This window comes from Pithys albifrons, chromosome 6 (genome assembly GCF_047495875.1).
Source record: "Pithys albifrons albifrons isolate INPA30051 chromosome 6, PitAlb_v1, whole genome shotgun sequence".
In the NCBI taxonomy this organism is placed as follows: Eukaryota; Metazoa; Chordata; class Aves; order Passeriformes; family Thamnophilidae; genus Pithys; species Pithys albifrons.
The window spans coordinates 2,063,151-2,087,528 of NC_092463.1; the positions used below are offsets into that span (position 1 = coordinate 2,063,151).

The 24,378-nt window shown below is 50.2% G+C and overlaps 2 protein-coding genes across 2 annotated transcripts in view; both read right to left on the minus strand.

The window, feature by feature from the left end:
* Positions 1-63: 63 nt before the first annotated feature.
* On the minus strand, positions 64-14,591 carry CDKL1 (cyclin dependent kinase like 1). Its single transcript, XM_071559328.1, has 9 exons — positions 14,211-14,591; positions 10,720-10,841; positions 8,639-8,711; positions 6,652-6,742; positions 5,728-5,928; positions 2,807-2,889; positions 2,232-2,288; positions 1,574-1,729; positions 64-725 (listed from the first exon to the last, which is right to left on the minus strand). The coding sequence occupies exons 1-9, from the start codon at positions 14,376-14,378 to the stop codon at positions 618-620; spliced, it is 1,059 nt and encodes a 352-aa protein (XP_071415429.1). The 5' UTR covers positions 14,379-14,591; the 3' UTR covers positions 64-617.
* A 4,162-nt stretch (positions 14,592-18,753) lies between these two features.
* The window catches only part of MAP4K5 (mitogen-activated protein kinase kinase kinase kinase 5), an 88,516-nt gene continuing 82,891 nt past the window's right edge, over positions 18,754-24,378 (minus strand). Inside the window, exons 28-33 of the mRNA XM_071557185.1 lie at positions 24,147-24,324; positions 22,126-22,194; positions 21,633-21,725; positions 21,021-21,091; positions 20,739-20,794; positions 18,754-19,051 (exon numbers count right to left, since the gene is read on the minus strand). Of these exons, the coding sequence (XP_071413286.1) occupies positions 18,964-19,051; positions 20,739-20,794; positions 21,021-21,091; positions 21,633-21,725; positions 22,126-22,194; positions 24,147-24,324 (555 nt within the window). The 3' untranslated portion in view covers positions 18,754-18,963. The remainder of the gene's footprint in view (positions 19,052-20,738; positions 20,795-21,020; positions 21,092-21,632; positions 21,726-22,125; positions 22,195-24,146; positions 24,325-24,378) is intronic.

Genomic DNA, 24,378 nt, shown 5'->3' on the forward strand with positions numbered 1-24,378 from the left:
AAAAAAAAGGATGTTCCTTGCCCAGCAGCAAAACTTTACATAGTAAAATACATCCAGTAAATTGGAAAAAGCAGCTACATTTATTCAAAATGAACCCAGTATGACATCCTGAGATTCCACAAGCCCAAGTCACTCTAATACAAATGCTTAGGTAGGATTCCTGCCTGTGTCTGGCCAATGTTACAAATTGTGTTATAAATTATGTTCATGATTAGTTTTGATATAAACCATTTCTGTAACTACAAGCAAGTGGCTTCACTATTGTCAAAATCAGCTAATAAAAGCAAACCTCAATGCAAGGATGAAACATGCAGGAGAAACTCTGAACAGACCAAAGAAACAACATGGTTATTGTTGATCAGTTCTCCTGGGAGTGGTGCCTGTGCCCCTGTGGAGTCACTACCAGTAGTTTCAATACTCTGATCTGTACCTGCAGCAGCAAGGCAGGTGTGTCTGAGCAGGCTGAGAACTACCTGGAGCAGTCAGGCAGCCTCTCAGGCTGCACTCACCTTGTACATGTCATAACGTTGAGTAATTTAGTTTTTACTGCGAATCCTCCATTTATAAATCCCAAATGACTTGAACTTTGAACACTCAAGTCTGAGTCTGCCACCTGGTCAGATGTTTGGGAAGTGGTAGTTGGATTTTCTTGTTTTGCAGCAGTGCTTCTTGTTGTCCAAAGCTGGGAGAACGTTACTACTGGTCAGCTGGGGCAGGTGCTGTAACTGAAGGAAAAATTACACAGAGTGTATTGGTCTGGAATTAGAATAAAGCACACATTTCATTCTTCATATGGAAAAATGTCACTATCCTACTGTCATCCTGTACTTTTCATACCATGAGTGATGGATCTGGGATTCTACAACCAGACTGCAATGAGATCAACTCATTAAAGGAATTTCTTCCAGTCATCCAGGGCAAGAAAAATATTGCTGTTATATCCCACAATATAGGAACAGAAGAGGCAACCCAGTTTGATGCAGGAATTCACACACTGCAGTTCTTCATCCCTCGCCTCCAGCTCCCTGCCTGTTTCCAGCTCAGCCTTGCAGCTGCTGTGGGGAATGACTGGCATTGTGAGGCTGATGTGGGCACTTGGGATGGAGTCCAGAAGGGCTGAAGGGGCAGGGAGACATTTGCTTGGCAGCCCCAGCTGCAGAAACACCCAGTGTGTGGAGTAATGTGGAACTGAGTTTGGGGTCACGTCCCATCAGCACTTACAAACAGAACTGGGTTTTTTCAGCATCTCTCATAACTTGGCATTCAAAAGGAGCAAAAAGATCCCAAATTAAACCAGCCATGTAAGTGTGTCCAGTTTGTTCAGCTCTCCTACTCTTTTTCAGGAATGCACATTCCTGGATACTCTGATTGTTACCCCAGTGCCCCATGGAGCTGCAGTGCAGTATCCACTTTGTGTGATTTACTCTTTAGCCAGGAGGTTTGCTTTTATCTTAGGATAAAACTGACACCAGTCCAACACCCTGAACTGCCAGCCCAGCCCAGCCCCTGTGAGTCAAACAGAAGAACCAGCCCCTCCTCAGGCACAGAACATTAAACACTGTGGAAATGTTACCCCTGGCCTGTGCTTCCGGGTCGGCCTGGCTGGTTTCCGAGCTGTTTTCTCATGTTCTTTCCCCAGATCCACTGTCTCCCTAAAGCTGTCAAAATAGGGATGCTGCAGCAGCTGCTCACAGCTCTGCCTCTCCGCAGGGTCCATCCGAAGGCATCCCTTAGAAAAGATGGAGGATCACACAAAACACTCATGGAACAAGCCTGCACAATCCAGCTACTCACCACAGTCAAGTATTCCCACAGGTACATGTGCTAATCATTTTGTTAATGGAGTCTCAGAGTGGCTTTTCAGTCAGCATGAAGCTTGAGGAGCAGCTGACACACAGCAATTGCAGCAATTAACCAGAATCATGGAATGGTTTGGGTTGGAAGGGACCTTAAAGCCCATCCTGTTCCACCCTCTGCCATGGGCAGGGACACCTCCCACCAGCCCAGGTTGCTCCAAACCTCATCCAACCTGGCCTGGGACACTCCCAGGGATGGGGCAGCCACAGGTGCAATAGGAATTGTAGCTCAAGGAACAGTTACAATCAGATGGGGTAGGAAACCAGCTCTATTCTTCAATGAATCTCTGATAACAGCCCCCAACTCACACCATTCACTGAAAAGGGACAGAGACCCCATTTGCTCATCTCAGTGCAGGGCTGGAGTTTTCTTACCTTCATGAGAGACAGAGCAGAGTATGAAATATTGGGAAATTTCATTTCCAATGGCTCCTGGAGGGAAAAAAAAACAATGAATGTGCTCATAGTAGCAAGCTTTTCATTCCTCAGGGGATGGAGACCCAACTTTCCAGAGCAGTGTGACCTGTTCCTCACAAACTGCCATTGGCACTCCATTCTGGCATTACTGAGGGTGGGGGCTCAGCTGCTGTGCCACCAGAAATGGGGAGAAGGAGAGGAGATTAATCACTTTTTGATTGTTTTCACATAGTGCAGAAATTAAAGTGTCATGAGAGGGGTTCAGCCACATCCAAATAATCTTCTGGTGCATGCTGGCAAAGTAGAGGGCAAAGCTTTTGGACTGGGAAAAATGCTGAGCAGCAAAGGGCTGGTCAAGCTGTGCCAGGCTTTTCCAGCTCTAATTCCAAAGCTGGCAGCACGAGGGTGAAAAGAGGCAGGAACACTTCCCTGTCCCTACAGCCTGTCTCCTTAGCACTGCAGAGTGGATTGGAGGGGAAGGGTGGCTGGTTAGCAGGAGGCTCAAGGGAAGGGCATCTGGAGGCAGCTCTTACCATGCTCTCTGGGTCTGGGATTCTCACCCCACTGAAGAACTGGTTGGTGCTGAACACTTGCTGGTGCCTGGGAATGAGATCCCCTTCAGCCAAGAATTGAAAGAAACAAAGGTGGATTAATTTGCTGGATGTCCAGTGCCTGCACTGAACAAGGCTGTAACCTCTAACAAAGCTGATGCCATGCAAGAGAACAACTGGATAGACTTGAGAGATGGGCTGATTCCAATGGGATGAAGTTCAACAAGGCCAAGTGCAGGTCCTGCCCTTTGGCCACAACAACCCCCTGCAGTGCTCCAGGCTGGGCACAGAGTGGCTGGAGAGCAGCCAGGCAGAGGGACCTGGGGGGACTGAGGGACAGGAAGCTCAACAGGAGCCAACAGTGTGCCCAGGTGGCCAAGAAGGCCAATGGGATCCTGGCCTGGATCCAAACTAGTGTGGCCAGCAGGCCCAGGGCAGTGACCCTTTCCCTGGACTCTGCCTTGGGGAGGCCACATCTTGAGTGTTGTGTTCAGTTCTGGGCCCCTCAGTTGAGGAAAGACATTGAGGGGCTGGAGCGGGACCAGAGAAGAGCAACAAGGCTGGTGAAGGGACTGGAGCACAAGTCCTATGGGGAGAGGCTGAGGGAGCTGGGGGTGTTTAGCCTGGAGAAGAGGAGGCTCAGAGGTGACCTCAGCACTGTCTGGAACTCCCTGAAGGGAAGTTCTGGCCAGGTGGGGGTTGGTCTCTTCTCCCAGGCACTCAGCAATAGGTCAAGGGGGCATGATGGGCTCAAGCTCTGCCAGGGGAAATTTAAGCTGGATATCAGAAAAAATTTCTTTGCAGAGAGAGTGCTCAGGCATTGGAATGGGCTGCCCAGAGAGGGGGTGGATTCCCCATCCCTGGAGGTTTTTAAACACAGATTGGACGTGGCACTGGGTGCCATGATCTAGTAAATGGACTAGAGTTGGACCAAGGGTTGGACTCAATGATCTTGGAGGTCTTTTCCAACCCAATCCATTCTATGATTCTATGATTCTAACTAAAGAGATGCAATACCACCAAGTGAGCTGAGGAAATGTTCTTTTTGACAATAAATCTCCATTCTGGCCATCAGTGATCCCACACCTGTGTGACTGTGCTGAGGGAAAGGCAGGGCCACAAGTGTTCCAGCTTCAGAAAAACAACTCATGGTGGTGAAGTTCTCTTTGGATACCCCCAAACATGTTGTAGAGAACAGAGCTGAAGTGCAGCCTCACCAGGAACATGCTGTAACTTTTCCCCAAAGCAGCTTTTTTGAAGCTTAGAGCAGCTCAGAGCAAGGAAAATGCTAAAATAAAATCCATAACAAAGGAGCCAGTAAAATGCCAACCCCGACAATGGCACAGCTTCCACCAAGGAGCTTTGCTCTGTAAACAGCACCTCAGTCCAGCACCTGGATCCAATGGGAATCTCTTCAGGCTGAAACCCTACCACTAAAAATAAATTAGAACTATCTAACACTGGCATTAATGGCTTCTGCAGGATGAAGCAGTCAGTGTTGAACTATTTTTCTAGCTAAGGAGATTATCTGTTTAAAGCCATTAGTTTTATGAACTGCTCAGTAAAAGTTACACGTCTCAGTTCATTCCAATACATTTCAATTAAAACTGGGGGTTTTTTGTTGCCAGATAAGAAATCAGAGGTTACACAGCAAGATCAAACAGACTCAACAAGACCAGATTAATTTAAGTGTTATGGGGGATAAGGGCTCATTTATTTAACAAATAAATCCAGAGTGGTTCCTAAAACTCCTTGATGAATAAAGTTAAACCCATGGAACAGACAAGCTGCATGTTCACAGTCCCTTTCCCAGACACAGCCATCGACAGGCACTGGCCACACTTATGAGACCTCCACAGCTGGGATGAACTCAATCCAACTGTTCACTGACCACTTTGCTTGGTACCAAATGCTGAAAAACACCTGGATCTTTCACACCTTTATGCACAACATTCCTGCTCCTTTCTGATACAGGCACCTCAGTGCCTTGTGAGGAGGCAGGTGAAGATGTGGAAGGGCAGAGGCAGGGGGTGCTGTGCTGCCCCACCCCAGCAGTCACCGAGCCACCCAAGGGACCAGGAGGGGTCACCTGACACATCCCACATCTTTCCTCATCAGCCCAGCACCACACACAGCTTCCTGAAGGCCACCACTAAAGAGAGTGGAGAGATGGTTCCAGTCTGTCTGCAGGCCATGATCCTGGTCCACTGGACACTGCATGTCATGCCAGGAAATCCCAGCTCCTTAAGGACAGGAACATCTCAAACAAGCACTTACTAAAGGCAGAGGTTCATGGGGTAAATTCACCTCCTGGCTCCTCCTGATTAATCATAGAATCATAGAATGATAGAATCAATTGGGTTGGAAAAGACCTCCGAGATCATCAAGTCCAACCCTTGATTCAACCCCACTGTGATCACCAGCCCAGGGCACAAAGTGCCCTGGGCTGGTGATCACAGTAGGGTTGGATCAAGAAATGGTGGATTCAATAGGGTTGGATCAAGATGTGGTGGATTCTCATTCAGTGCCACATCCATGGAATCACAGAATCACAGAATGGATTGGGTTGGAAAAGAGCTCCGAGATCATCAAGTCCAACCCTTGGTCCAACTCCAGTTCCTTTACCAGATCATGGCACTCAGTGCCACGGCCAAGCTCACCTTAAAAACCTCCAGGGATGGGGAATCCACCCCCTCTCTGGGCAGCCCATTCCAATCCCTGAGCACTCTCTCTGCAAAGAATTTCTTTCTGATCTCCAACTTCAATTTCCCCTGGCAGAGCTTGAGCCCATCGTGCCCCCTTGTCCTATTGCTGAGTGCCTGGGAGAAGAGACCAATTCCCAGCACCTGGGCAAGCTGCAGTCCTGCCGAGGGCGCGGGGACAGCCGTGCAGGGGACACTCACCCAGCGTTCTGCGGATCAGGTACAGCTGGTCCACGTCGGACTTGCCGGGCCACAGGGGGGCCCCGCAGAGCAGCTCGGCGAAGACGCAGCCGATGGCCCAGATGTCCACGGGGGGCCCGTACTGCGTGTCCCCCACCAGCAGCTCCGGGGCGCGGTACCAGCGCGTGGCCACGTAGTCGGTGTAGTAGTCACTGGGACCGGCTGGGTTGGGGTCGGGGAGGAGGGAAGCAGAGAGGAAAGTGGGTCAGGCGATGCAGAGCAGCTGTCATGGGTTGTTACACGTGTTGTGGCACCTCCTGGGCAGGCAGTGGCTGCAGGAACGGGATGAGCCACTGGCCTCTCGCAGAACCCTGCTTTGGAAACTCTTTGGATCTGGCAAAATCAGGCCCGTGTTTTTCTCCAAATGAAAATGTTCAGAGCTCCACAGCAGGGCCCTGCAGCAGCCAGTGGGCAGTTCTCAGAGCCCACGTGATTTGTCTGAACAGGAGCTAAAATAAACCAGACTAGGGGGTTTATTTCCAACGGAAAATGTGAAGCCAGTGTTTGGAGAGGCAGCCCGAGGGGTCTGACTGCCAGGGAACTCCAGCTGTGTCTCCAGCATTGCATAAACAACGGCTGGGCAGCTCCAAGACGCCCACGGCCAACTTCCATCTCCTGTGCCAGCACCCCCAGCAGCTCAGCTGCCCAGCAGGGAGCTCAGGCTGTTTATAGATTCCTATCACCGTGGTGTCTGGGCTCATTCCTTCAAGGTCTGGGGATCTCTAACCCAGCCCCTAGCAGAGCTTCCCTGGGAAAACACAACAGCCTTTACACAGGACAATTTCCAGGTGCATCAGGCAAAGACAAGTGAGTGTTTGCAAGGCTGATCCTACGCTGCAGTGGAGCTTTCCCGTGTTAACGATCCGTGTATGTAGCAGCACTCACTCAGGATTCGAGCAAATCCAAAGTCACAGAGTTTGATGACCGAGTGCTTTGTTATCAGGATGTTTTCTGGCTTGACATCTCGGTGGATGCACTGGAGACAGAAAAAGACAAGCTCAGAAGCAAGTATTTAACCTGGCCCTCAAATAAAGACCCTCTGAATTCATCCACACACCCCTTGCACATTGCACCAGGCATCATTCCTGCTGAAAGAGGTGGAAGGATTTCTGAGCAGCAGCTGAAGGCACATCCTGGTGGGCAGAACAATTCCCTGCCCAAAGCCCACCTGTGGGATGAGATTCTGTGCAGGCTCCCAGCTGCAGGTGCACAGCTCTGTATCACCTGCACAACAGCGAGTCAGCTCCCAGAACCAGCTGGGAAGCTCCTGGCAACTGATTCTGCTGGCAAAGCTCCCAGAGCTCTGCTCACCTGTGCTGACCTCTACTCACTGAGCTCTGCTCAGCACAGGTGAGACACATCCAGAGGTCTGGGCGTGCTGGAGAGACTCCAGTGAAGGGCCACTGAGAAGAGAAGGCCCAGGGGGGGATCTTGTCAATGTGCATAATTATCTGATGGGAAGAAGTAAAGGAAAAGGATCCAGATTCTCCTCGGGGGTACCAGGGGACAGAGGCAATGGGTACAAACTGAACACGTGGGAAATTCCATTTAAATCTAAGCAATTCATTTTAGCTTTTTTTACTGAGAGGGTGGTCAGACACCCAAACAGGTTGTCCAGGGAGTCTGTGAAGCCTTCAGTCTTGGAAATATTCAAACCCTGACTGGAAAAGTTTCTGAGCAGCCTGTTCTAACTAAGCTTGAGTGGGAGGGCTGGACAAGATTATTTCCCTTCCAACATCAGCGATTCTGTGATTGTTGGGAGGTGCCCTTAACCTTCACAGCAACTGAATTGGGCTTGGCAAAGCATTTCTGCTGATCAAACTAGCAGAGACCTTCATTTCTTTTGGTCTGCTCAGCATACCAGGGTCTGGCTCACGTTGTCCTTTCCCCATCATCATTTCAGTGCAAACACCTCAGACTTGCCTTTCTAAGCTGGTGGTAAATAATTGTGTCTCCTCCTGAGGACTGAAATGCTGCTTATTAAACCACTGCCATGGAGTTCCAAAAAGGGCAGCTGCATAAAACCTCATTACCTATGATCTACAGCAGCTCAGGCTGCAGCATCTCATTGTTCCCTCTGCTCTAAAACTCCATTAAATCTTCCAGACTGAGCAGGGGAACAGAAGAAAGATGCAAACCAACAAATCTTGGAAGCAGGAGAAACCTCTGGCCAAGTTCCTGTGGCTCAGCTGGACATAATTCTCCCAGCAAAGACAAAACACCCACTCCAGGGCCATCTCCTGCCCCACTCTTAAATTGCAAACACTGGCAGAGGAACAAACCCAAAGACATTTCCAGCTAAGTTTGCATAAAGAACTTCTCCAAAAGGCTCCTTCTCCTTCCCTGCTTCTTAAAGCATTCCCACTAAAATATCTGTGTCCCCCTCCACAACTCGTGTCCCCCTCCAGAAGGCAGAGGAGGGGTTGCAAAAGGGGTTTACTGTGCCCAAGTTTTGAAACCTTTTAACTGGTGCCACAATTCAAGGCCCGTGACTGCCAACAGAAGGACTTGCTGTGAAACCAGCAGCAGTTTGCTCAGCTCTCAGCTGATGAGCTGGGAAGGCAGTTTCCTGGACACCAGTTGTACTGCATGGCACAGGGAATACTCAGGGATACATTCCTGTTCCACCTGGAGGCTTGTCTAAGGCCATCAGTGCAAATCATCCTTGCCAGCCAACCCAAGGGGCCTGTGTGACAGTAAATGCAGCTGTTGTGGGTGTGCATCAATATTTCAGATGTTTTTCCTGCTGAAAACAGGAAATTCCATCTGAGTGTGCCCTGTGAAAGTTCTATAATCAGAAAAATGCCCACAGAAGCTCCCTCTCATGCAAGGCCATGTCCCATTGACCATTAGTGCTGTTTAGGGGACTCACATTGTGTTTATGGCAGAAGTTCACAGCCTGGAGGGTCTGCCAGGTTATGCTCTTCACCAGATACTCTGGCACCCTGTTTGAAAAAACACAGTTGCATTTTGGCCATTAAAAATAACTTTGGTATTACAGGAAAGAGGAAGAGGAGGCCTTTGAGTGCTGGCATTGTACAGGGATCTCTGAGCAAAACCATCAGGGTCCAAGTCAGAAAACACTCCCAAATCCAGTCAGTGCAACAAGAGCCAAGGATTTGTTGCAGTTAGGAGTGTGACAGAGTGGCTGGTACCACTGTCACAGCCAGGCCTGCCAATGGTGACCACAGTGTGTGTGAGTCCATGGCAGATCCTGTCCTGTGGCTGGGTTTGGCATCCACATTTCCTGGCAGTCCTGAAATGCCAGCAGGCCTCTCTCCCTCTCTGTCTGCTCAGGGCTGGAGCTGTTGGAGTATCCATGGTATAGACACAGCTGTGCAATGCTGTCATGGCACTGATTGTCCAGAAGGGTGACAAAATGAGGCAGGGAAGGGTGTTCACACAAGACTATAAAGCTCTGCTTTGGTTTGGATCCCTTCTCCTTCCCTCCCACGGCTGGCAAACACTTCCCAGCCCCCTCTCCTCTCTTTGTGTTACTGGGCAACTGTTCTTAAACTGCCTTGGCTGTCTGTAATGATCTTCAACAACCCCAGGAAAGGCAGAGGTGACACTCTTGGTACTTTCAATCTCAAATGCAATTTTATTTCATGTGTTTAGTGCAGAAAAGCTTCTGATTTGTCATAAAGAAAAAACTTACCTAAAACCTAAACCAAAACAATACAAGCCTGGGGTTTTCTTTATGGCACTTTCTGCTGTCAGTGCTGAGGGTCTTGTGCTGACACAAATGTGGCAATGCTTGAGATTCCTTCCAGAAACACCCCAGAATGATGTAAGTGCTGCACTGGCAGCTGGACAAGGGGATGGAGTTGGTCAAGTGACATGGGAACAGTGAGTGCCCACCCACCCTAACCTGACCACAACAGACTTGGCCACCTGTGAGGATGGAAGGCCAGGTGTGCAGCCAGGTGGCACATACTCATCCACACTGGGGTTGTTTTGATGAACAAAAAGCAAATGTCAGGTGTTTTCTTCAGGAAGGGTTATCCATCCTCTCTTCAGATTCCAGATGAACTGGTTCAGCCTGGGGGGACAGCTGCTCAGCAGCTCACAAAGCCATGTGCTATCCCCATGCTCCATTCTCCTGGAGCTCCACATCAGGGAGAAAGGGAATAACAGGCTCTTGTTTACTCAACCCCCCATCAGTCTCCTGCAGGCAATTCATTTAGCTGCAGGCCTGTAAAATGATTTATGCACTTCTGCTTGGCATTTCCACAGCACCAAATCACTGTGGGCAATTAGGGACAATGCATTCAGTGGGAGTGTCATTTACACAGTGTGAGAGAACCAGCCCTGTGTGCAGCTCAGCTCGCTGCAAGTGCCTGTTTGAGGAGGGACCTCACTGGGGCTGTGCAGGGAGGGGCAGGCACAGCTCCTGGGAATTCCTGCCAACCCACTTGTCCTTCTGAGGGCTGAAAGCATCCAAAAGCTGTGTAAATGTGGCCCTTGGGGACATGGGTTAGTGGTGGGCTTGGCAGTGCTGGATAACAGTTGGATTGAACGGCCTTAGAGGCTTTTCCACCCTAAGTGATTCCGTGACTCTGTGATTCTGTGTTTGGTGCTCAGTGATGTGCCCCAGTGCCAGAGATGTGCAGCACACCTGGGGAGCAGTGCCAGGAGGGCTGGGGGACACAGCCCTGCAGTGACACACCAGCTGCTCCCAGCCCTCAGGTTTGCTGCTGCCCAGCCAGCCCAAGCTCACCCAAATGCTCAGCTCAGCACTCCCATCTCCATGGTGAGCAGCACAGCACTGGGGCACACACGGGCTCACACACCATTCCTGTGCATGTCATTGCTAACCCACAGTAACAGAGCCCTGGGCTGAGAAACCTCTTCTGTAATTAGTGAAATTCCTCTGAAAATCCGCAGGGCAGCAGCGACAAGGACACCCTGAGTCCTCTGCTCAAAGTTCCCAGGGAGGGACAGGCCACTCACCCCCGGGGGTGCTTGTCCAGCTCGTGGAGAACTGTGTGGTCACAGTACTCGAAGACCAGATGCAGCTTCCTCTTCCTCCTGAACACTTCCAGCAGGTTCACCAGGTTGGGGTGTTTGAGTTGCTGTAACACACAGTGGAGGAACTATGAGGGTTGGTTTCTTGTCACCTCGTTGTGTTGTGTGCTGAAGGAATCTGCAACGATATGGAATCTCCTGGTCCTGGATTGTCAGTCCATTAACCCTGGAGAAGTGGGTGCTCTCTGCTCACCCCGACCATGTGGTCTCTGAGAGCCCCCCAGGAAGGACACACAGGGACCACTGGCAAAGGCAGGAACAAAGAGGGAGTTTAATCAGGGGTACAGGTTTATATGGACTTTGGAGGGAGACAAATTCACCAATAAGGGACAAGAGGGAAGTCTGGATTTGTGCCAATAGGAGTAAGGGGATTTACATTCAATGGGAGAGGGTTACAGGAAATATGAGGTCACTGTCCTTCTCCCAGCCCCCTGGCCTGGCAGGGGTTTATGGGAAGAACAAGCAGTGACTATGCACTTTTTACATTTAGTAAATTTAAACCACATTAAAAACATCAGTTGTTAAAGCATTCTCAGTGGCTGGTGGATTTTCTTCATCAGCCCATTTCTGGCATGACATTCTCCAAGCCATGTATTGAGAATGCATTGCCACAGAGGGACTGGTCAGTTACTGGACAGGATAGAGGTGTGGGGGACAGAGATTTTGCCTGCAGGCTGCAATTCCTTAAGCTGAACCCTTTAAACAAGCACAGCACAGTGTGAAGCACCAGCTCAGCTCCAGTTCTGCCTGGGTGTACTTGCTTTAGGAGCTGGCCATGGGCAGTAACTCGGCTTGGCTTCAGCAAGTGCCTCAGATAAAGAAGTCACCATGGTGCCCATGGTTATTCCAGCAGTGCCTGTCACTGTGCAGACCCAGCCTGTGAGGGCACCACAAGGACAGGCTTGGAAATCACAGGGGCAAGAGCCTGCAGCAGGCAAGCACTCATTTAGGAAGAGCTGCTCTGAAGCACAGGGCCTCAGCTTCAACAGGTTTGTTGTCACAGTCGGCGTGGGTCAGTCAGGAGAGTTTTTATTTCTGCTTCTTCCTCTCAATCCACCTCATGTGTTCATGGAATCCTGGAATAGTCTGGGTTGAAAGAGACTCCAAAGATCACACAGTTCCACCCCCTGCCATGGGCAGGGACACCTCCCACCAGCCCAGGCTGCTCCAAGCCCTGTCCAACCCGGCCTGGGACACTCCCAGGGATGGGGCAGCCACAGCTTCTCTGGGCACCTGTGCCAGGGCCTGCCCACCCTCACAGCCACCAATTCCTTCCCAATATCCCACCCAGCCCTGCCCTCTGGCAGTGGGAAGCCATTCCGTGTCTTGTCCCTCCATCCCTCGTCCAAAGTCCCTCTGCCATGGCCTCATAACCCTCACAGCCAAGAATTTCTTCCTCATATCCAAGGACAATGGATAATGGTTTTCCACTGCCAGAGGGCAGGGTTAGATGGGATATTGGGAAGGAATTGGTGTCTGGGAGGGTGGGCAGGCCCTGGCACAGGTGCCCAGAGAAGCTGTGGCTGCCCCATCCCTGGGAGTGTCCCAGGCCAGGCTGGACAGGGCTTGGAGCACCCTGGGCTGGTGGGAGGTGTCCCTGCCCATGGCAGGGGTGGCACTGGGTGGGCTTTGGGGTCTCTTCCAACCCAAACTATTCTGGCATTCTATGGTTTCAAAACTCTGCAAACTCACCACCCACTTGGCTCCTGGCCACAAACCCCTCTTTGTCTGCAAGGCATTTATGGTGCAGAAAAATGATTTATCAGGGCCCTCATTTTTAACCGTTGAAACACAATCTCTATCTTTGACAAACAGGAGTTGCCTAAGCCAGGAAATACCTCAACAAACAAACAAACAAACAAACTGTTACTATTTACAGAGAAAAAGAGAAAAGACAAGCATGTCTGCACTTGTTAAAATCAACAGTGCCCCATCACAGATCCTGCTGTGCCTGGCTGCAGCTATGCCAGCTTTGGATCCTTAAGGATGATCCAGTTCCCATCTGCACTCCAAAGGGCTTCTCCAATGATTATTTTCCTTTTCAAATCTTGAATATAATTTTACATGTTAAAGCATCTCCAGCATTTTTTATTGAAATTTAACAGCATGTCTTGTGTTTGCTTAGGACAGGAGAAAAACTTAGGCTGCTTCTCCCCAAAATCAAGCTGAAAAATAAACATACTGTTTTTCTTAGATGATGGACTTCCAAGGATGGCAAGTGTACAAATCACAAGCACCCTGGAGAAAGTGGAAAGGGAAAAACTCTCCCCACTTCTCAGAACACACAGCTGAGGGTACTGTGTGACATCACCCAGTAGCAAGTTTATAACAAATAGAAGGAAATGTTTTTTCACACAACACATTCCTAAAGCCTCAGGAAACTATGGAAACAAAAGAGTTCAAAAAAGAAATGGGACAGACTCCCAGCTCTCTGCCATGAAGCAACAGGCACAACCTTTGGCTCCAGAATCCCTGCCCAGAAGCACATCCTCACTGATTGTCCTCTCCTATCCCCTCACTCTGTCCCCTCACACTGTCCCCCCATGCCCTGTCCCCTCACTCTGTCCCCTCACACTCTGTCCCTTCACTCTGTCCCCTCACCCTGTCCCCTCACCCTGTCCCCTCACTCTGTCCCCTCACACCTGTCCCCTCACCCCCATCCCCCCATGCCCTGTCCCCTCCCACTGTCCCCTCACTCTGTCCCCTCATTATGTCCCCTCTCACCCTGTCCCCTCATTATGTCCCCTCTCACCCTATCCCCTCACTCTGTCCCCTCACTCTGTCCCCTCACACTCTGTCCCCTCACTCTGTCCCCTCACACTCTGTCCCCTCACACCATCCCCTCATTCTGTCCCCTCACTCTCTCCCCTCACTCTGTCCCCTCACACTCTGTCCCCTCTCACCCTGTCCCCTCACACCCTGTCCCCCCATGCCCTGTCCCCTCACCCTGTCCCCCCATGCCCTGTCCCCTCACCCTGTCCCCTCACACTGTCCCCTCACACTGTCCCCTCACTCTCTCCCCTCACTCTCTCCCCTCACTCTGTCCCCTCACACTCTGTCTCCTCTCACCCTGTCCCCTCACACCCTGTCCCCCCATGCCCTGTCCCCTCACACTCTGTCCCCTCACACTCTGTCCCCTCACCCTGTCCCCTCACCCTGTCCCCTCACACCTGTCCCCTCACCCTGTCCCCTCACACCTGTCCCCTCACACTCTGTCCCCTCACCCCCTGTCCCCTCAGTCTGTCCCCTCACTCTGTCCCCTCACACCTGTCCCCTCACACTGTCCCCTCACACTCTGTCCCCTCACTGTCCCCTCACACCTTTCCCCTCACTCCTGTCCCCTCACTCTGTGCCCTCCCGGCTCCCCCAGCCCCGTCCCCTCCCGACAGCCCCTCATGGCTCGCACAGCCGCCCACCTTCAGCATTCGAACCTCCCTCAGGGCGATCTTCCTGATCAGCGGGTCCTCCTCCGACTCCAGGAACTTCTTGATGGCCACGATCTGCCCCGTGTCCCTGTTGCGGCACTTGAACACGACGCCGTAGGAGCCCTCGCCGACCTTGCCCAGCCTCTCGTAGCGCTCCATGGCTGAGGCGGCCGCGACGAGGGTGTCACCTCGCCGGGGGTGTCACCTCCCTGGAGTGGCTCGTCTCCGGGGGTGTCTCGTCTCCGAGGGTGTCACCTCACGAGGGGTGTCTCCTCGCCTGGAGTGTCACCTCTCCGGGTGTGTCGCCTCGCAGTTGGTGTCACCTCACCAGGGGTGTCACCTCTCCGGGGGTATCACCTCTCCGGGGGTGTCGCCTCGCCGTTGGTGTCACCTCACCAGGGGTGTCACCTCTCCGGGGGTATCACCTCTCCGGGGGTGTGTCCTTGCCGGGGGTGTCACCTCTCGGGGGTGTCACCTCCCCGGGGGTGTCTCCTCACCCTCGCCGGGAGTGTCACCTCGCTGGGGGTGTCACCTCGCTGGGGGTGTCACCGCTCCGGGAGTGTCACTTCCCCGGGAGTGTCACCTCACCAGGAGTCTCTCCTCTCCGGGGGTGTCACCTCGGCCAGGGATGTCACCTCCCCAGGGGTGTCACCTGGTCCGGGCCAGCCCTCGGACCCGCCCCGGGAGCGCCGGGCCAGCCTCGGGAGGGAGGGAGGGAACAGGATGGGGATGCTGTGGCTCGTCCTGGGCCATGGAATCGCTGAGCACCGAAGGGCCGGGGCTGGAAGGGACCGTGAGGGTCACCCGGCTCGGCCCCGCGGACCGCCCTGTCCTTGCCTCTCTCTGCCCTGCCAGCCTCTGCCTCTGCCTCTGTTTCCCCGCAGGGTTCGGAATGCGAACACCCTCAGGCGGCACCTGCACCTTCACCGCCCTCCTGGAAGAACAAATCCTCCGGAAAACCTGGAGCACCTTCACCCTGCACAGTTCCAGAGCCTCAGGTGTCTGTCACCTGATGGATTCCTGCCAGCAGTCAGACCCTTCTGTCGAGCATTTCTGGCTCTTCTTCCCTTCCCATTCCCGTTCCTGGCGCTCCTGTCTGGGTCCCTGATCCTCAGCACTTTGCTCATCCCCTGACAAAGCTGGTCCTCAGTTCCAACACTGGCTCTGTGGGCACACCCTGCCCCATCTCACGCCTCCTCCCTCCCCGATCCCTTCCTAAAGTGCTTCCCAACTCTCTGCAGGACTAAAATCCACTAATAGTTTTTTCCTCCCAAGCCACATCCCTCAGGGATGTGCAGCCTCCTCACATCCCAGCTGCCAAGGTTCACCCACAGAGATAACGATCTTCACAAAGGATGGATGGATGTGTATTTATTTACCACTACCCGGTGGTTCTTCCTCCAAAGGCACATTCACTGCATTATTTACATTATTCTCCCTCCACCTCAGCACATCCCTGAAGATCTGGACACAAGAGGCAGCCAGGCTTTGCTTTTCAAGCCAGACAACTCCCATGGTGATCCAGGGGCCTGCCAGCAGGACTGGGCTGGGAAGAATTTGCCCCTGCTATTCCCATTTCTCATTCCCGTGCTATTCCCTGCCCCACGTGGGAGCTGCCCTGTGGCTCCTGGCAGTCTGTAGGATGGACAGGAACAATACCAGGCCCTTCCCACAGCGCCCACTTAACCTGGAGACCAGCTGGATTCTCCCAGACCTCTCCCACAAGGTTTTGTTCCCAGCAAGTCACCACTGCTCGGTGTCAAAGAAAGCAGTTTATTTGGCATAGACGGAACGGCAACAGAAATTCCCGTGGGACAAAGCCTGGTTACACAAACTGAACGAGTGCAGTTAAGAGTCTCAGTTACACCTAAGGGCTAAACAAGGTAATAAAAGCACATTTCAGAGCCTCCCAGTCTTGTCCTTCTCACCCAGAGACACTGTGGCTCACTGATGTGTTGTACCTTTCTTCTTCAAGGAGACGTTCCAGGTGTGTTTTTCAGTTTAGGCAATCCCAAAGACTAATCCACAGGCTGCTCTTCACATGGTGTTTGCCCTTCCAAGAGCACTGGGAGCCTCTTTGAAGGCTTTCAAGCTGGACACATGACCTGGTGCATCCAATACCTTTGATAACTGCTGGAAGAACGAGGGGCTGGGCAAACCCCAAAGCCTCACACTGGGCTTTCACAACCCTGGTTGAAATGTCACAAAGATACAGACAAGAACAGACTAAATTAAACAGTCAAATGCAAATTATACTAATCAGAGTCACCAAGACTGGCCAGGTTGGCTGTGGAACAGGCCAGTGCTTTGTGTGATATGAAAACAAGTGAGGTTTTACACTAGGAAACAGCATCTTGCAGATCATGCCAAAAATGCCACTGTCTGTAAAACCAGCACAAAGCATTTCACAACATGCCATTAGAAATGCTTCAACAGCTAAACAAGGTTTGATTAAATGAGGACTTTCCTAAGTTTATTCCTTATGATCCAGCAAACCAAAGCCACTTGTGTCCTTCAAAGAAAAATCCTTTCAACTGGTTATTTCTCCATGACAGTGTCATGACCCAAGAGTTATTTACTCCAGTTATCCCCAGAAATGTTCAGATTTTATTTACAGGTTTCTCTAGTCTTTTAGAGATGTCCTTTAAGTGTTTTCAAAGATGAAGCCAAAATTACCTTCTGCAGTGAATGAGGTAAATTAAAAAATGTTTGCTCTACAGTATCTACACCTGGTGCTTCACTTTGCTTTAATTTTTGTTTTAAAGTCTCTGCAGACCAGGAGTTGCACCATTTGAGGTTAATCACCAGTCACTGTTACCTGTGAAGTAATTTCAGTACTAGAGAACTCAACAGACAGAAATTACACGTCCTGCTTTTAATAGTGCTGATCCCATTCCAGCTGACCAACTCCAAACCACATTTTCCATACTCTGTGGTGTGATTTTGAAGTTTTATCTGTACACTTACTGTTTGTAAAGCTTTGAACTGAAAAGCTTGTCTCAATGTCAAGTCAACAAGAATTAGTTTGGAATGACAGTGGCCAAAATGCTCAATGTGTGTTAAATATTCTCCCTCCCAGACCTGCCAAACACCAACCTCCAGCTGTCCCTTGTAACAAGGAGCCATCACTGAGCCAAGACAATTCCTCAGTGTTAAATTATGGATCATGTAGCCTGATGCTGACACAAACCAGCCCCAGACCCCTCCAAGCTGTCACACACCTTTCCTGCTCTGTTCCAACGACCTGGGAATTCCAGCCTGTCCTTCCTAGGGAGCAGATCTCTGGAGCTGAACAGGCAGCAGTTTGCTGCAGCAGTTAATTAAAATAAACCCCATCAATTTAAATGTTTATGAGCTGCTACTGCACCTGCACATGGACTGTGTTCTCATCAGAGCCAGCAGGGTAATGTGAGGTAGTAAAACCAGATGCTCTCCTGTAGTCAGTCTGTATTTAATGGTACCTCGAGAATTTTAATTAATGAGGAAGACAAAAGCAACCAACGTGACCCTTCAGTGGAGGAACAGAAAGAGAAAGGGAAAAATGCAGGTGACAAAAGAGGGGAAAAGTGATCAAAGGTTGGATATAGAATACTGGTTCTTATCATGTTTATTTATACTACACAGCTGGGGAAATAACCATTCCCAAAGCACCTTCTGGAAAGCTGCAGAGCCTCAGTTCTCCCTCAGGGCTCCCCTCTGGAACAGCACAAATAAACCACACGTCATGGGCACTGGGATACATGATATTCCACTCATTAAGGATGAGGACCAGGTACAATTTCCACTTCACCTCACAAGGCTTATCCCTCATTTATGAAAATAAAGCATATATATTTTGTACATTTTTATATATATATAAATATATATATATATATAAAAAATACACACTGCTGGTCAACTTCCCACACAGGCACACACACACTCACAGGGATATTGTACACACCCACCCAGGGGCAAAGGGGCTGGTATCAATATTCTACTTTGTGTACACACACCCTACACCTATAGGAAGTAAGAAAATCCCTTTTATGGCAATTCTGCAGGCAGAAAAATCAGTACAAAATACTTTGTTGTACAAAACTGCATTTGTTTTTACAAGATCACCCAAGGTGGTAACACACCCCTCAGTAATGCACTACATCCCTACCAGGAAAAGGAATAATCAAATCTTTATACAACTGTAAAAAAAAAAACCTTGTAAGCTGCTCTGCAACCTTCCTTTGCTAAAAGTTAGAGACATTACCCCATCCTAGCAGCAGATTAATAAATAAGGATTAAATAGTCTATTATACAAAGCCATACCCAATGGCAGATTTCAAACCAAAAAGCTTTGCAGATACTTTCACTTCCTACACAAACCTTTGTTTTATTAGGAATAAGACTCAGTATAAAACAGGGCAACAGCCAGCACTAGGTCTATATCTACAGACTAACAGGAAAATCCAAGGGAAGAAAAATATTCAACAGTTTATGGCACCTTTACTGCATAACATGTTTCAAGGCTCTGTTTCCCCACAACTCAAGAGTAAAGGGCTCTTTATCTCAGCTTTTATTAAGCAAACTCCATATAACCAACCACACAGTGGCAAGAGACAGAACCAGCTGTTCCCAGCTGCAAAAATGGATTGATTTCCACCCTCAAACCCAGCACAGCTCCGGTGTCAAGGACAGAAATGTTAAGTCCTGGTTTCCTGATGCTCCTTTGCTCCTCCTGAGGCAAATTCCCTCTGCTGGGGGAGTGTTCTCAGTAACTGTTTTCGTGTCCAGCCAGGATGTAGAGGTTGCTGTGAGCCTGAGGGTTCTCTGTGGGCCTGCTCTCCAACACAACCACTCTGCAACCAAACACAAACAGCATCCAGCAATTCAGGGACAAAACCAAAGCACTGAGGAGGAAACCCCCAGGTCTCCACAGACTGCAGGTTCTCCCAAGTGTCTTGGGTGTCCCACTCTTTCATAGAACCATAGAATGGGTTGGGTTGGAAAAGACCTCTGAGATCATGAAGTCCAGCCCTTGGTCCAACTCCAGTCCCTTTACCAGATCATGGCACTCAGTGCCACGGCCAAGCTCACCTTAAAAACCTCCAGAGATGGGGAATCCACCCCCTCTCTGGGCAGCCCATTCCAATCCCTGAGCACTCTCTCTGCAAAGAATTTTTTTCTGTTCTCCAACTTCAATTTCCCCTGGCAGAGCTTGAGCCCATCGTGCCCCCTTGTCCTATTGCTGAGTGCCTGGGAGAAGCACTTCCCTCTTTTAAAGCACTTTCCTCTTTTCCCAGCATCACTTCTGATAAAATCCCTAAACTGTTGTATACAGTGGAAGGTGTCCCTGCCATGGATGATTTTTCATGTCCCTTCCAACCCAAAGCACTCCATGATTCCACGATCCCATCATCTGCAGCCCGAGGATGTTTATCCCTCCCACATCCTGTGATGAGCATCAGCCACTAACCCAAACCATTCTGCTCCTTCCTGAATATTTATCCCCAGTGGGTTCCCAGGGATCACTGACCCCATCTCTGCTTTGTCCTGCTCATCCTGTTCCTATGGACTGCCTGGACAATGAGTGTCTCCCTGTCCTGGCACGCTGACCACTGTCCCATCCCATGCTGGAGCTTGACCATCAGCTGATGTGGTTGGACCCTTGCCCTCCCCTCTCCCTCCCAAATCCCTGCATTTCTCTGCACCAGCTCCTAGGAAAATATCCTGTTGTTTTCAGGATTAAACCTCTGCTTTTTCTGTTCCTCCAAGACTTTTCAAATGGAGCCTCTTAACCCCTCCTGCCCCTGACCTTTCCCACTGTCCCTGGGCACTTCCAGAGGGATCCAAGGCAAAAAGTTGCTCCCACATCCCTTGGCTGGAATGGCAGGAAAAGCTCCTGCCCCAGCTCAGCAGGGATGGAAACACAAACCAGTATTTCTGCCAGTTCAGAGGATTAGGGATTTAAGACCAGGAGGTGTTCAAGGCTCTGAGCAATCTGGGCTAGTCAAGGTGTCCCTGCCCATGGCAGGGGGTAGAATGGGATGGTCTCTGAGGTCCCTTCCAACCCAAACCATCCTGGGATTGGAACTGATTTCTGGCCTCATTCCTGTCCACTCCTGCGTGAGGCACTGACCCCACCAGGGCATGTCCAGCCCCAGCTGGGGCAGCTGCTGCTCAGGCCCCAAACCTGCCCCTCTTCCACCTCTGCAGCCGAGAGGAACCAACTGGATATCACACAGCAGGAGTGAATTCAGCCCCCTGTGATTGCAACTGTGAGAGTTCTTGTCTGCTCTGCTACTTCCAGATCAGTGCAGATGATTTTTAACTAACTAGTTGCCAAGGTAGTTCACAGTTCACCAGGAACATCCAACCAGGAGCAGGCTTTGCCAGCAGTTCTCTGGGGGCAATTCCCACCTCTCCTTGTCACCTGCTGCCCACAGACAGAGCTGTGGTGGGCTGGAAGGAGTCCAGCTGGAAGGCAGAAAATAAAACTGCTGTTTAAATAAAACAGAAGGTTTCTGTTTCTTCAGGGAGATTTACCTGTCTGACCCCAGCAGGCGGAACACTCTGGTTTCATCCGATATCTCTTGGGTCACCTGGGGGAAAATGCAGATGTTCACATCTGGTACAGGGGCAAAAGGAAACTTATTGGGCTGAGCTGGGAGGAAAATAAAAGCCAAGTGCACAGGACTGAAAGGGATGAACTGATGGTGGGGCACAGGCATTGTGGGTAGGGAAGCAGCCAGAGGAGCCGAAGGATCACGTGGTTGAGAAGGAACAGGAATAAATTAAACCCTCCTGGAAAGACTGGAGCTCACTTACTTCATCTGACTTAAAGCTCTTGCCCTGCATTCCATGTTTCCAGAAGGCCAGCACGCTGTCCTGAAGGCACACTGCAAAGGAGGGACACAGATCACACCCCATTCCTGGGATCTCTGTATCCCAGTGCCTGTGGAGAACACCCCAGGAGGGAGGGAACAGCTGCCAACTCCCCAGCATCGGAATTATGGCATTCCTTCAAAACAGATGTTGGAAAAATGGAAGGACTTTCCCATCTGAGCAAAGAGCTCCCAACTCTGAGTGATTCAATTCCAAGATTCTGAGGGTTTATGACAACACAAACACTCGTTTGACAACTACAATTCAAAGTTTAGAAGCAAAGGCTCCTGTCTAATAATTCCAAGACAGCAGCTTGTCCTCTAAGAATTAGATTGAAATTGAAATATTGTTATTAAAAAATGGCTGTGCTCTCACTTTAAATAAAATATCAACTTTTAGAAGACTAACACAAATTTATGTGCTATAAAACACTTTTTCCTCCTCAGTTTTTTTCCCTCAGTGCTGTGGAAATGACCAGAAATTGGTCAGTCATTCAACATTCCCTCCTCTGAGTTCTCAAACCCCTGAGAGACAAGAGAGAAGCAAATCACTCACCCACTGACTCGATGCAGAAATCAAAGCTCAGCTCAGAGGCCAATTTCTTGCTTGACTTCAATTTCCCTTGTAAATTCACTATTTTCACAAATTCTCAAGAGAAACAGAAAAATAAGAATTAAACCCACTGCTGAAAAGGATTTAAGTATGAGATACTAATTTAATCTTTCAGGCACAAAGAAATACCCAAACTTTACAGCTCCAATATTTGCCTGAAATGAACCCAAGAGCATCTTTGTCTCAAAATAAATACAGAAACCCTTGTTGTCCAGTCTGTGTTAAATACAGACAGAATGCCAGAATGATGCAGACATGAAGAGGCACAAGAGGCAAAATGAACCCCCACTTATCCAAACTGTATCTTTTGGGAAATATTTCAACACAGATCATTAATGAAGGGAGAAAAATGAGCTTGTGGTAGAGCTCAAAGCAACAACTGCGGCAAAGCAAGTTCTGCAGGAGGTGTGGAGGTTTCCCAGGGGTTGTTACTCACTGTCCAGGCAGACCAGGACAGTGTCCCTTTCCAGCTGTGTCACGTGAATGGCATCCAACTGCTGATTGCCTGAGGGGAAACAGAGCAGAGTATTTTATAAATACATAAAAGACTGACCTCAGGCTCCTCTCACCAAAGCTACAGCCTTTGCCCTGTGCTCTTGGTTACTCTGAATTATTTTTAAGGCTGTAAGATCCCAGGATGTTCTGGGAAAAGGACAAACCCCTTGGTTCCAAGCAGGTATTTAATATAAAAGTACCACTTTTTCTTGGATGAATTACATTTCCTTCAGCTTCCCTCATGAAGAGGCACCATAATGAACAAAAAAACCATGAAGGGAATCTTCACTCCTAAAGAAAAGCTCCTTTCCCATAAATCCACACCTGTAAAGATTATTGTGCTGACATCAAACTAGATTGAATAGATTTTTTTCTAGTTTTTATTAATAATGTTGCTTGTACAGCTTTAAAGGTAAAAAAAGTCCATGCAAGAAGGGCAGCAGAGAAAAGCAGCTGCAAAATACCACCCAGGTTGTGAAGACAACCCAAATATTTACATATTAAAAGCCAACTGAGGGTGACAACCCTCCCCCAAGGGCTGAAGGAGGGATCAGAACTCATTCCTGGATTCTTTACCCAGGAAAGGAGGGGAAAGAGCAGGAAGACTGACCCAGAAACTGTGGAATCCCAAAGGAGAACCCAATCAGCAGGGTCTGGGCAGTGTGTAAGGACATTTAGAAAAGAAAAGTGGCAGTTCTTTAACAAGGACAGTTTATACTGAGGTGGGCAGGTCAGCAAAAGGACTTGGTGAATTGTGGGATAACAGAATTCTGGGATTGGAAGGGATTTTAATGCCCATCCAGTGCCACCCTTGCCATGGGCAGGGACACCTCCCACCAGCCCAGGCTGCTCCAAGCCCTGTCCAACCTGGCCTGGAGCCCCAAATCCATGGCCAAGCCTCCTTTCTTCTCCAACAAGATGTGCAGTGAGTCTTCACTCTGGTTTCCATCACAGCAAAGGTCTCACCAAACCTCTCACAGGAGGTTGTTGCAGCACCTCAAGATGCTGTAAAGGTTCAGGAGGGGTTTGATTTCTAACAGGGCTTTCTAATGAGGTTTTTATTTCTGCTTGGGGTTTTGGTGAAGGGGAATTGAACTGGGAGTTGTCCATGTTGCAACTCGGCCTTAGATCAGCCCAGATCCCCCACCTGGTCTCATCCTCTTCTGGGGGACTTTTCATGATCACAGAATCTCAGAATGGTTTGGGTTGGAAGGGACCTTAAAGTTCCTCCCATCCCACCCCTGCCATGGGCAGGGACACCTCCCACCAGCCCAGGCTGCTGCAAGCCCTGTCCAACCTGGCCTGGGACACTCCCAGGGATGGGGCAGCCACAGCTTCTCTGCCCAACCTGTGCCAGGGCCTGCCCACCCTCCCAGCCAGGAATTCCTTTCCAATATCCCACCCAGCCCTGCCCTCTGGCAGTGGGAAGCCATTCACAGAATCACAGACTCACAGACTATTCTGAGTTGGAAGGGACCCACAAGGATCATCAAGTCCAACTCTTAAGTCAATGGCCCACACAGGGGATTGAACCCATCACCTTGGCATTATTACAACCAAGTTTTAACCAACTGAGCTGATCTCAGGGTCTGTGTCCTGTCCCTCCATCCCTTGTCCCCAGTCCCTTTCCAGCTCTCCTGGAGCCCCTTTAGGCACTGGAAGGGGCTCTCAGTCGTCCCTGGAGCCTTCTCTGCTCCAAGGCCTGCCCACCCTCCCAGCCAGCAATTCCTTCCCAATATCCCATCTGTCCCTGCCCTCTGGCACTGGGAAGCCATTCCCTGTGTCCTGTCCCTCCAGGTCCGTATCGACCCTTCCCACAGGTTCCCTCCAGTTCAAACAACCCGGAATCTGCTTTGGGCAGAGAAGCTGCCAAGCCTGAAGGGTCTCCAAAGGGCTCCTGAGAAAGGGAAGAGCACCATTCCCAGCCAATCCAAGGGCTGGAATGTGGCCCCAGACACTCACCTGCCCCAATCTCTGTGAACCAGGAGGACGCCGAGTTGAGGTTGATTGTCTCGAACTGCACCACCTGGTTGGGCTCAGAGCCCCTGCTGATGGCCACACACACCATGGGGTACTCCTGCTCGGGGATCACCAGCATCTCAAACACGTGCAGGGGGCTGGGCAGGGGGAAGTCAAAGTGCTGGGGGGCAAAACACACCATCAGCCAGCTGGAAACTCAGTTTTACAGTGGAAC